The 13,531-nt window shown below is 45.9% G+C and overlaps 1 protein-coding gene across 1 annotated transcript in view; it reads right to left on the bottom strand.

Moving 5' to 3' along the window:
• LOC139534900 (SLAM family member 8-like) overlaps positions 1-13,531 on the bottom strand; it is a 116,766-nt gene that overhangs the window by 13,636 nt on the left and 89,599 nt on the right. Inside the window, exons 2-5 of the mRNA XM_071334435.1 lie at positions 2,081-2,383; positions 1,615-1,884; positions 1,334-1,453; positions 1,071-1,129 (exon numbers count right to left, since the gene is read on the bottom strand). Coding sequence (XP_071190536.1) covers positions 1,071-1,129; positions 1,334-1,453; positions 1,615-1,884; positions 2,081-2,383 — 752 coding nt within the window. The remainder of the gene's footprint in view (positions 1-1,070; positions 1,130-1,333; positions 1,454-1,614; positions 1,885-2,080; positions 2,384-13,531) is intronic.

Here is a 13,531-nt window from a genome sequence, read left to right as displayed (position 1 = left end):
AAAACCATTCAATACAACAATCATGCCTCTGTCGCTAACAAGTACAGTTGTGAATGTTAATTACAATTCACTCTAAAAGCAAGGCACTCAACGTATGCAAAAAGGTAGAAACATTTTTTATTCTGTGAATGGAATATTTTGGGGAATTAATTGAATTCCATCTGGTTATTGGGACAGACATGAATGCCATTTTGGACATGCGGACAAATCAAATAAGAACAACTACAATCCACATGTAACAAAGACTCTCCATCATATACTCTCTGATTACAACCTCATCAATGCCTGGCGAGCACATAATCCTAATGCAAAAGAGTCCACTTTCTATTCACAGGCATAAATCAACCTCACTAATCAATGTCATACTATTATCTACAACTATTTTCTTTAATCTAGAAAATAGAAATTCGACATATGAGCTTGTCTGATCACAACATCTATAACTGCCTATGACACATTTCAGAATCTCCTAATTGTAACTAGGCCCTCAAAGAAAGGCATAAGGCCTGATGATATACTGTATATATGATAACTAATAAAGGGAGACGATTACAATCATCAAATTGTAAGCAAATTGTGTAGATCCTGATGAAATTAAACAGTAACATCTAGGCCTATCTACAGAATGTACATGTGTAAGATGCAGAGGATGCAGAGGGTTGTATATCTATGCAAGGCCCAGCCTATGACCACATCCTGTTCAGCTCACAGTACTTCCTGGTAGGGACAAGGGGTCCTTCTGGGCATCCAAATGCGATCTTGTCATACAGAGTCTGCGGCTACATGTGACAGACAGTCAAGAAGAAACTGTTTCAGCATCAAGAAAGGTATAGACTATTCTCAAAGTAGACTACATAGTCTTCCATTCAATCACAGACATTTTACCATTATGACCATTTATGTCTTACCTTGTTCAATCTTGGGATAACCAGATCATTGACAGTTTCATAGATGGATATTGAGTTTACATGACTGTTTGATATTGTCTGGAATCAAAATACAGCCCATTACAATACAGTACATACAGCTTCCACACACTCAGATGCATAATAACGTCAATGCGTACTTACATCTCTACTTCTTGTGTTGATCATAACATCAGCATATATTGTGTTGTCAGTTAGATCTTCTGTGTTTTATAAGAACAAAATATCAACCAATCAGATACATTTCATACAGGATATCAACAAACATACCCAGGAATTAATGAGGGGTCTCACTCTTTTTCTAATTTCTAACAAATCCCCCCAAAAATCATATCAGCTGAAGAATACTTCTAGAACCAACAGAAATGTCAATTTAAATATAGTGGAGGCCCCTAAGCTGTACATACCCGTGATACTTTGGCCCCTGCAGTAGCACACTGCCACAGCTACAGTGAGGATCAGCACCACAGCGCCTCCCAATGGTTCTCCGATGTAGATCGTATACCACGCCAGTCCTGTCACATATTCTACAACACACATGATTAGACTATACAATATGATAAAGACTAAATGGCTCTATATCATATACATCCAATGTAATCACATGCATTACATATTATATTTGACAACATAAGCGTATAAGCACAGTGAAAAGTGTATAGAAGGGATTATTATGATATCTAGGTACCTGGGGTGGTTGTGTCATTTCTACACTTTACTGTTGCAGAGGCAGTTTTCCAACTGACCAGGTTGGAGGCGTTGCACTTTACACTGATGTTTCTCTCTGCTGGTGAGAGAGAGAAGTAAATCTGCTGGGCGTCCCCGTAGATCTCATTGTCTCTCTCCCAGGTGTAGGTAATGTTGTGGTAGCAGGACACGTTGCACACCAGCCGTACTGTACAGGAGTGGTTGGCCAATAGCTTGATGTCTGTCTGGATCCGCACCTTGGATATAGGCTCTGACCAACCAGGAGAGAGATTGAGACCACCAGGAGAAAGACTTGAAAATGTTATGGATATTTAACAAAGCATGGTGAGTAAGGTCAGTATAAAAGCACAAAATCTATGTTATAGTTTAAAGATCATCAGCCATGGTTATGGATATAAATTAGAATGATATTTAAAATAGGATGCAAAAAGATGAAAACAGCCTACCGTGGACTTTCAGAGTGATGGTCTTACTGTCAATCTGACCTTTGTCCCCTTCGCCTGTAAGTAGAAAATCCCCTGAGTCTTGCAGTGTCAGTTCTCTGACTGTTAAACTGACGTTTTTGGTGTTCATCTTTAGTCTCCCCTCAAACTGGGATCCAGGTGAATATACAACTTCTGAGTTGAATTCTGCAATATCCTTTCCCATATACTTCCACACCAAGGATTTGAAATGTCCATTCTCTATGCCTGCCAGCAGCTCCACAGAGTCCCCCACTCTCTTGTTGATGATCAGAGGAACACCCACACCTGAAACACACAAATGCACACGTTATTTTGACATCAATCAATGGTTGCACACTATATTACAATGATCTTATTACTGTGTAATTATTCATGTAGTACAATGTAGCAAGTGTTGTAAGTACTTATTGTTACACTGTAATACTTGTTACAGTGTGCCTAAATGAATAATTACACAATAATACACTGCAATGCAGAGTCTTACCTAATCAAAAATGTATTTGGTTTTATATAGCACATTTCCAGGTTTAATTTATGCTGTATGTGGCACTTTACATATTTTCACATTATATCTTTACATATCTGAATGTTTGGGTCCTTCTTGACTTCATTGAAGTCCACTCCTCCCCCACACTGGCTCTGGTGTGATGCTATGAGAGTCTGTAATGAAATTAAAATAACCAGACAGGAAATTGGGGGAAAGGTCATGTATCACTTTAAAAACCATCAACAGTTTAATCTGCTCCACCACCAGATCAACTGGAAGCCAGTTCAGTTCCCTGAAATGATCAGGAACAACGTGTGTCCCTATGGCTGAGCTTGAGTACAATTCTCATTAGTTTGAAGTATGTTCTTCAGATTTTTTGTCATGCCTCTGAACCATGAGATACAATCATAATTCATGGTTCAGTAGCATAACAAAAAACATGACAGAAAATCTGACGAACAAACTTCAAACGGCCCAAAACAAACTAATGAGAATTATACTCAAGCTCAGGCTTGTAGCATGAGCCTGAGAAACATATAATATAAACTAATATGATGAGATAGAGAGAGGAAGGAATGAGGGGACAGACCCAGGAGACTGAGGGGTTATGTTGTTGCTATGTGACCAATCACATCTTAGTATATATATTGTGTTCCACAAGATAGTGGAGTAGTTACAGGTCTGTCCTGAAGGGGGCGATAAGAAACCCCAGATGTTTACCTTGTTTCTTCACACAGCGTCTCAACTCTTCAAAATGTAATGATGTGAAGCAAAATTAAACTACACTCTGTGTGTGGGGGGGGGGGGGACAACTAAGGTTAGCTGGGCAGGCTTGCCACCTGACAACTTAGCAACGAATTGAGGGGAGGCCTACACTATCTATCTATATATCTATCTATCAATATATATTTTATTTATTGAGGTTAGAAGCCCAAAATGGCTGTTATGAAAACCACACCACAAATATATGTTTTTAAAAAAGTGTGTTCAATCAGTTAAACAAAGCATATTAATTATAAGTGTACATAATATATTCAGTAAACAAGAAAAAACATATTTGATTATATGTGGGTACATGTGTTTGTGTGTGTGAGTGAGAGGCTACATGAAAGGGATTATTGGGTAGTTTGGTTCATCAGGCTGACCCCAAGTCTTCGCTTGAAGTTATTGAGGGATGATGAGGTTTTGACAATGTGAAGATAAGAATTCCAGAGTTTGGTACCTCTGTATCTGATAGAAGCTGCATTGTGACATATCAGACTTCACAGGCTGGACTTACCACTGGTTAATAAATCAAGAACAGATATCAGGTCAGACCAGTATGTCACGCCCTGACCTTAGAGATCCTTTTCATGTCTCTATTTTGGTTGGTCAGGGCGTGAGTTGGGGTGGGCATTCTATGTTTTGTTCTGTGTGTTGTATTTCTATGTGTTTGGCCTGGTATGGTTCCCAACAGAGACAGCTGTCAATCGTTGTCTCTGATTGAGAACCATACTTAGGTACCCTGTTCCCACCTGTGTTTGTGGGTAGTTGTTTTCTGTTTAGTGTAGTGCACCTTGCAGAACTGTTCGTTTGTCGTTTTTGTTCAAGTGTTAGTATTTATTAAAAGTTAATATGGACACTTACCACGCTGCACCTTGGTCCTCTTGTCCTTATCGCGACGACAGCCGTTTCAGAACTACCCACCTCCAAAGGACCAAGCAGCGTGGAGAAGAGGACTGGACATGGGAACAGGTGGAGGCAGCAGGAGAAGGGAACCGGAGATACGAGGGAACACGGTTGGCAAGGAAGCCCGAGAGGCAGCCACAAAAACTTTTTTTGGGGGGGACAGAGTCAGGTTGAAGACCTGAGCCCACTCCCCATGCTTACCGTGGCGATAATGGGACTGGTCAGGCCCCGGGCTATGGGGTGAAATTGGAGGTGAGCAAAGGAAGCGAAGCCGAGACTGTGAAGGAGTTGATGGGGAGATTGGTGGAGAGAACAATGAGAGAGCTGCTGTGTTGGTGCATGAGGCACGACATCCGCCCGACGGAGCGTCACCGCGATTTGATGTCACCTGAGTCAGCTCTCCATACTCGTCCTGAGTTGCGTGCTAGCCGTCTGGTGAAGACTGTGCCAGCCCCACGCACCAGGCCTCCTGTGCGCCTCCCTAGCCCTGCACGTCCTGTGCCAGCTCGGCGCTACAGCTCTTCAATACGTGCTCTGAGCCCGGTGCGCTACATTCCAGTTCCCCGCATCTGCCGGGCTAGGGTGAGGATCCAGCCAGGACGGATGGTGCCAGCCCTGCTCTCCAGACCGCCAGTGCGTTTCCTCGGGCCAGGATATCCTGCGTCGGCTCTGAGCACTGTGTCTCCCGTGTGTCTGCACAGCCCAGTGCGTCCTGTGCCTGCGCCCCGCACGTGCCGGGCTAAAATCACCATCCAGCCAGGACGGGTTGTGCAGGCCCTTAGTTCGAGACCTCCAGTGCGCCTCCACGGCCCGGTTTATCCTGTGCCTCCTCCAAGGACCAGGCTGTCTCTCCGTCTCCTCCATCCAGAGTCTCCCTCCTGTCCGGAGCTGCCAGAGTCTCCCTCCTGTCCGGAGCTGCCAGAGTCTCCCTCCTGTCCGGAGCTGCCAGAGTCGCCCTCCTGTCCGGAGCTGCCAGAGTCGCCCTCCTGTCCGGAGCTGCCAGAGTCGCCCTCCTGTCCGGAGCTGCCAGAGTCGCCCTCCTGTCCGGAGCTGCCAGAGTCGCCCTCCTGTCCGGAGCTGCCAGAGTCGCCCTCCTGTCAGGAGCTGCCAGAGTCGCCCTCCTGTCTGGGGCCTGCTGCTAGGGTCCCCAGTCCGGGGTCGTGTCGAGGGTCCCCGCTCTAGAGGCGCCACCTAAGTGGGCCAAGCCAGAGGTGGAGCGGGGTCTACGTCCCGCATCAGAGCCGCCACCGCGGTGAAATGCCCACTCAGACCCTCCCCTATAGGTTCAGGTTTTGCGGCCGGAGTCCGCACCTTTGTGTGTGTGGGGGGGGGGGGGGGGGGGTTGTACTGTCACGCCCTGACCTTAGAGATCCTTTTTATGTCTCTATTTTGGTTGGTTAGGGCGTGAGTTGGGGTGGGCATTCTATGTTTTGTTCTGTGTGTTGTATTTCTATGTGTTTGGCCTGGTATGGTTCCCAATCAAAGGCAGCTGTCAATCGTTGTCTCTGATTGAGAACCATACTTAGGTAGCCTGTTCCCACCTATGTTTGTGGGTAGTTGTTTCATGTTTAGTGTAGTGCACCTTGCAGAACTGTTCGTTTGTCATTTTGTTGTTTTTGTTCAAGTGTTAGTATTTATTAAAAGTTAATATGGACACTTACCACGCTGCACCTTGGTCCTGTTCTCCTTATCCCGACGACAGCCATTACACAGTAAAACCACCACCATCTCTCTCTCTGACCAGGCTGGTCAGAACCAGTGCTAGGGGACAAGGACAAGACTCCCCCAAAATTCATATCTCAGCTCATCTCTCCACATCAACGTCACTGGTGAGTTCATTATTTATCTTCAATCACTATCTGGAATTTCTGAATTCTGAGCCAAGGAGGGTTAATGTAAATATCGTACTGTAAACACTGTAAATTCTAACTGAATGGAGTCAACATACCCCTACAGTATGTTAACTCAACTTTCATCAAAACTGAAAACAGATAAATGATTTTAAATAACCTGGAATTTATCCACATTTTTCATTCCTGTCTTTGTTTTCTTAGCTCTGCTTGAAACTACGTTAACTGTAAATCCAAACCCTGCTGTCAGTGTTCCAGGTGAATGGAATAAAGCGGAGTCAGGCGCAGGACACAGGTATGAGTAAAGCCACGATCTTTACTCAATATCAACAATAATCCAACAAGGATGAATATAAACAATCCAGAACACGTACACGGAACCACTTGACAAACACAAGAACGCACAAAACAAAAGGGGACGCCAGAGGGTTAAATAAGGAACGTGATTATGGAATGGAATCCAGGTATGTACAATGAAGACAAAACAAAACGAAAATGAAACATGGATCGGTGGTGACTAGAAAGCCGGTGACGTCGACCGCCGAACGCCGCCCGAACAAGGAGATGGACCAACTTCGGGGGAAGTCATGACACCTGCATACACAGGAAAGACAGTAATTCTGACATGTTCAGTGGGATCTGACAGTGGCTGGAGCTATACATGGTACAAAGACAATGCTAACATGCTGACCAGACCGGACAAGTCACGTGCGCGAGCGGTACAAAATACATTTAGAAATACATGTTATTCAATTATTGCACCGACACTGCTTGTGCGCGACAACGAGCGTCTGCGTTGCCAAGGGCTAAAATAGAAGTCATACCTCGCGCTGCAGGTCCTGCCTCTCCCATCTCCCCATTGGTTTAAAGAAGCAGGTACCCATGTGCCATCTCCTCATTGGTTATACCCACGTGGGTGATTGAAAGACGAACTGTTTTGCTGGTTGTCGTGGTAATACTATGAAAGTGGAGATGCCAATCACCATATAAGTTCAAAGATGTAAAAGCCTGGGCGGAGAAATGACGATTCGAAACGATTCGATTGACCGTTTTATGTGTGGATTAATTGTCGAGGACCTTGTGCATTTCAGGTAAAATAACAACTCAATGTTTATATCCCAGGACAAATTATCTAGCAACAGCAAGCTAGCTAAATAGGAAAAATGTGTTAGCAAGTGCAAGCTAACTAGCTAAATTGCCATACATGTTTAATGCTTTTCGACCTGTACCTAAATTATAGTAATTGGTTCAGAGTTTGTTTTGATATTTTAACCTGTGTGTCGTGATCGCGTTTGGTGTAGGGGGACAAAAAAAATGTATGCATGATAGCGCACGATGGCACACCGGTTTGGGTTCCGTGTAAGAAAATAGTGACCTTGTCTGGCAGACACACTACAACAGGAGCCACCTTCACCATCAGTAGAGCTGCTGAGTCTGACCAGGATCTCTACTGGTGTCAGGGAGAGATCCAGTCCAGACCCACATAATCAATTATCAGTGATCTTGTCACTATCACTGTGAATGATGTTGTGTGTGTGTACATGTCTGTGTAGAAATGTGTAGTAATGTTTTGCATTGTCCACTACTTTATTTATTTTCTACAACTACCTCAGAACCTGATAGTGATTTGCTGTTCTCTCTCCAGGTGTAACTCCTGGACCCTCTACATCAGTCCTAGTAGGAGTGGTTGTGGGCCTGGTTATTGCTGGTGTTCTACTGGCCATTCTCCTGGTACTGCTGTGTCGATATAAAAACGCCATAGGTGAGACTTTTATAATTTCTCATTTAACTTTTTGGTTCATGTTTAGGAGAAAAATGTCTAATTACAAAAGTTTAAAACAGTATTATAATATGCATTTCTCATTACAGGTTCATGTTGAAACGGAATAATATCACGAGTACACATGTCTTTCAACTACGTTCCTTTTCACACAGTAAAATCTCATCTGTGTGTTTCATGACTATCTCTCTCCCTGTAGGCCCCCCCAGCCCCAGATGACCAACCTTGACCCCCAACAGGACCAAGGATCTACCCAGGGCCAGGCTCCTGGTGCTGAGTATACACATCTGCAGCATGGTCAGTCTCTTAATCCAGACCACTCTACTCTCTCTGTAACCTCACACATTGACTTTCACCATCCACTCTGTATACAACATGTTACCGTACTCTATGTCCCTAGGCAAGCTGAGGGAAAACCATCCAATTAATCTATCTCTCTCTTTTTTGACCAACAGGTGGCGCTAACATCTATGATACAATCACTCCCTCAGACATGACGATTAATGACATTAGTGGTGTATTACTCTTACTGCCATTTCCAGTGTCCCTGCATGGTCTGGAAGGTCACTGTTCCAGTTAGGGGGTTTCCGTGTCTATGTGTTTATGTTTTCAGACAGACACCCAGCAGCCCGGTCATTGTCACTGCTCCTGAGAAACAGAAACAGATTGCCACGGAGACCACAAATCACAGGAAGTGACATCACCACAAGATGTTACCTGAAACGTAGAAGAGGGGCCTTTGTCAGTAACCTGGGACCCACTACTTAACGAGAAAGTTGGCAGGTTTTTCATGTCCCTCAGCCACACTGACCTATGAGCATGCAGAAGAAGTCATGCAAACACTTCCGCAGGTATACGAAGCCTAGATGAAAATGAACACACTGCCCCAAATAAAATGCCTGTTACTCAGGCCCAGCCAGGATATGCATATAATTGGTTGCATTGGATAGAAAACACTCTGAAGTTTCTAAAACTGTTAAAATAATGTCTGAGACTATAACAGAATTGATATGGCGGGCGAAAATCTGACCAGAATTTCTGTTTCTTCACCTCCCAGGCTCTGATTATGGAATCCTATTGTTTCTATACATCTCTGGCACCCAAATTGCAACTATTATGGCTTAAACTAGATGCCAATTATCTTTATTCATGGTTTCAGGCTTCTTTTTTGAAAAACGAACAAGTATTTGGAGTTTTTGTAATGGGACCATATTATTTTCCCCATCATTGTAAGCCTACATAAGAATGAGTGAGTTTTTGTCACAACCTGGCTCATGGGAAGTGACATAGAGCTCTTATAGGATAATGGCACAAATGATAATAATATAATAATAATCAATCATTTGCTCTTTATTTAACCATCTTACATATAAAACCTTATTTGTTCATTGAAAATTGTGAATAACTCACCACAGGTTAATGAAAAGTGTGCGCTTGAAAGGATGTAAATTACCCTATATTTAGTTTTCATGCTAGTAAGGGCCAAGAATCCAGTCTCACATAGGTATGTGGTTGCAAAGGGCATCAGTGTCTTAACAGTGTGATTTACCAAGGCAGGATACTTTGAGTGCAGCCCAATCCAGAAATCTGGCAATGGCTTCTGATTAAATTCAATTTTCACTGAACCGCTTGTTGCAATTTCGACGAGGCTCTCTTTTTCAGATATCGGTAAGTGGACTGGAGGCAGGACATGAAAGGAATAACGAATCCAGTTGTTTGTGTCATCCGTTTCGGGAAAGAACCTGTGTAATTGCGCACCCAACTCACTCAGGTGCTTCGTTATATCAGATTTGACATTATTTAGCATTCATGACAATAGAAGTATTATACATAAAAAAGCTTAACTTCTTGTTAATCCAGCCGCTGTGTCAGATTTCAAAAAGGCTTTAAGCACACCATGCGATTATCTGAGAACAGCGCCCCGCATACAAAAACATGGAAAACATTTTTCAACCAGGCAGGTGCGACACGAAAGTCCGAAATAGCGATATAATAAATGCCTTATCTTTGAAGATCGTCTTCTGTTGGCACTCCAAAAGGTCCCAGTTACATCACAAATGGTCCTTTTGTTCGATAAAGTCCTTCTTTATTACATTTACATTTAAGTCATTTAGCAGACGCTCTTATCCAGAGCGACTTACAAATTGGTGCATTCACCTTATGATATCCAGTGGAACAACCACTTTACAATAGTGCATCTAACTCTTTTAAGGGGGGGGGGGGGGGGGGTTAGAAGGATTACTTTATCCTATCCTAGGTATTCCTTAAAGAGGTGGGGTTTCAGGTGTCTCCGGAAGGTGGTGATTGACTCCGCTGACCTGGCGTCGTGAGGGAGTTTGTTCCACCATTGGGGTGCCAGAGCAGCGAACAGTTTTGACTGGGCTGAGCGGGAACTGTACTTCCTCAGAGGTAGGGAGGCGAGCAGGCCAGAGATGGATGAACGCAGTGCCCTTGTTTGGGTGTAGGGCCTGATCAGAGCCTGAAGGTACGGAGGTGCCGTTCCCCTCGCAGCTCCGTAGGCAAGCACCATGGTCTTGTAGCGGATGCGAGCTTCAACTGGAAGCCAGTGGAGAGAGCGGAGGAGCGGGGTGACGTGAGAGAACTTGGGAAGGTTGAACACCAGACGGGCTGCGGCGTTCTGGATGAGTTGTAGGGGTTTAATGGCACAGGCAGGGAGTCCAGCCAACAGCGAGTTGCAGTAATCCAGACGGGAGATGACAAGTGCCTGGATTAGGACCTGCGCCGCTTCCTGTGTGAGGCAGGGTCGTACTCTGCGAATGTTGTAGAGCATGAACCTACAGGAACGGGTCACCGCCTTGATGTTAGTTGAGAACGACAGGGTGTTGTCCAGGATCACGCCAAGGTTCTTAGCACTCTGGGAGGAGGACACAATGGAGTTGTCAACCGTGATGGCGAGATCATGGAACGGGCAGTCCTTCCCCGGGAGGAAGAGCAGCTCCGTCTTGCCGAGGTTCAGCTTGAGGTGGTGATCCGTCATCCACACTGATATGTCTGCCAGACATGCAGAGATGCGATTCGCCACCTGGTTATCAGAAGGGGGAAAGGAGAAGAATAATTGTGTGTCGTCTGCATAGCAATGATAGGAGAGATCATGTGAGGATATGACAGAGCCAAGTGACTTGGTGTATAGTGAGAATAGGAGAGGGCCTAGAACAGAGCCCTGAGGGACACTAGTGGTGAGGGCACGTGGTGCGGAGATAGATTCTCGCCATGCCACCTGGTAGGAGCGACCTGTCAGGTAGGACGCAATCCAAGCGTGGGCCGCGCCGGAGATGCCCAACTCGGAGAGGGTGGAGAGGAGGATCTGATGGTTCACAGTATCAAAGGCAGCCGATAGGTCTAGAAGGATGAGAGCAGAGGAGAGAGAGTTAGCTTTAGCAGTGCGGAGCGCCTCCGTGACACAGAGAAGAGCAGTCTCAGTTGAATGACTAGTCTTGAAACCTGACTGATTTGGATCAAGAAGGTCATTCTGAGAGAGATAGCAGGAGAGCTGGCCAAGGACGGCACGTTCAAGAGTTTTGGAGAGAAAAGAAAGAAGGGATACTGGTCTGTAGTTGTTGACATCGGAGGGATCGAGTGTAGGTTTTTTCAGAAGGGGTGCAACTCTCGCTCTCTTGAAGACGGAAGGGACGTAGCCAGCGGTCAAGGATGAGTTGATGAGCGAGGTGAGGTAAGGGAGAAGGTCTCCGGAAATGGTCTGGAGAAGAGAGGAGGGGATAGGGTCAAGCGGGCAGGTTGTTGGGCGGCCGGCCGTCACAAGACGCGAGATTTCATCTGGAGAGAGAGGGGAGAAAGAGGTCAAAGCACAGGGTAGGGCAGTGTGAGCAGAACCAGCGGTGTCGTTTGACTTAGCAAACGAGGATCGGATGTCGTCGACCTTCTATTCAAAATGGTTGACGTAGTCATCCGCAGAGAGGGAGGAGGGGGGAGGAGGGGGAGGAGGATTCAGGAGGGAGGAGAAGGTGGCAAAGAGCTTCCTAGGGTTAGAGGCAGATGCTTGGAATTTAGAGTGGTAGAAAGTGGCTTTAGCAGCAGAGACAGAAGAGGAGAATGTAGAGAGGAGGGAGTGAAAGGATGCCAGGTCCGCAGGGAGGCGAGTTTTCCTCCATTTCCGCTCGGCTGCCCGGAGCCCTGTTCTGTGAGCTCGCAATGAGTTGTCGAGCCACGGAGCAGGAGGGGAGGACCGAGCCGGCCTGGAGGATAGTGGACATAGAGAGTCAAAGGATGCAGAAAAGGAGGAGAGGAGGGTTGAGGAGGCAGAATCAGGAGATAGGTTGGAGAAGGTTTGAGCAGAGGGAAGAGATGATAGGATGGAAGAGGAGAGAGTAGCGGGGGAGAGAGAGCGAAGGTTGGGACGGCGCGATACCATCCGAGTAGGGGCAGTGTGGGAAGTGTTGGATGAGAGCGAGAGGGAAAAGGATACAAGGTAGTGGTCGGAGACTTGGAGGGGAGTTGCAATGAGATTAGTGGAAGAACAGCATCTAGTAAAGATGAGGTCAAGCGTATTGCCTGCCTTGTGAGTAGGGGGGGAAGGTGAGAGGGTGAGGTCAAAAGAGGAGAGGAGTGGAAAGAAGGAGGCAGAGAGGAATGAGTCAAAGGTAGACGTGGGGAGGTTAATAAAGTCACCCAGAACTGTGAGAGGTGAGCCATCCTCAGGAAAGGAACTTATCAAGGCGTCAAGCTCATTGATGAACTCTTCAAGGGAACCTGGAGGGCGATAAATGATAAGGATGTTAAGCTTGAAAGGGCTGGTAACTGTGACAGCATGGAATTCAAAGGAGGCGATAGACAGATGGGTCAGGGGAGAAAGAGAGAATGTCCACTTGGGAGAGATGAGGATCCCAGTGCCACCACCCCGCTGACCAGAAGCTCTCGGGGTGTGCGAGAACACGTGGGCAGACGAGGAGAGAGCAGTAGGAGTAGCAGTGTTATCTGTGTTAATCCATGTTTCCGTCAGTGCCAAGAAGTCGAGGGACTGGAGGGAAGCATAGGCTGAGATGAACTCTGCCTTGTTGGCCGCAGATCGGCAGTTCCAGAGGCTGCCGGAGACCTGGAACTCCACGTGGGTCGTGCGCGCTGGGACCACCAGGTTAGAGTGGCAGCGGCCACGCGGTCTGAAGCGTTTGTATGGTCTGTGCAGAGAGGAGAGAAGAGGGATAGACAGACACATAGTTGACAGGCGACAGAAGAGGCTACGCTAATGCAAAGGAGATTGGAATGACAAGTGGACTACACGTCTCGAATGTTCAGAAAGTTAAGCTTACGTTGCAAAAAATCTTATTGACTAAAATGATACAGTACTGCTGGCTGGTGAAGTAGGCTAGCTAGCAGTGGCTGCGTTGTTGACTTTGTTTGAAAGTGTAGCTGGCTAGGTAACCTCGATAACTGGCTAGGTAACCTCGATAACCTCGATAATTACTCTAAACTACACAATTATCTTGGATACAAAGACAGCAAAGACAACTATGTAGCTAGCTAACACTACACTAATCAAGTCGTTCCGTTGTAATGTAATAGTTTCTACAGTGCTGCTATTCGTTAGAAGTTGGCTAGCTGGCTAGCTAGCAGTGTTGACTAGGTAGGAGAAAGGCGGCGCGGCAGACGAAAATAGCTGGCTAGCTAACCTC

This window comes from Salvelinus alpinus, chromosome 11, assembly GCF_045679555.1.
Source record: "Salvelinus alpinus chromosome 11, SLU_Salpinus.1, whole genome shotgun sequence".
NCBI classification, from domain to species: Eukaryota; Metazoa; Chordata; class Actinopteri; order Salmoniformes; family Salmonidae; genus Salvelinus; species Salvelinus alpinus.
Note: the sequence above shows the minus strand (reverse complement) of the source record. Positions and strands in the feature narration are given on the sequence as shown.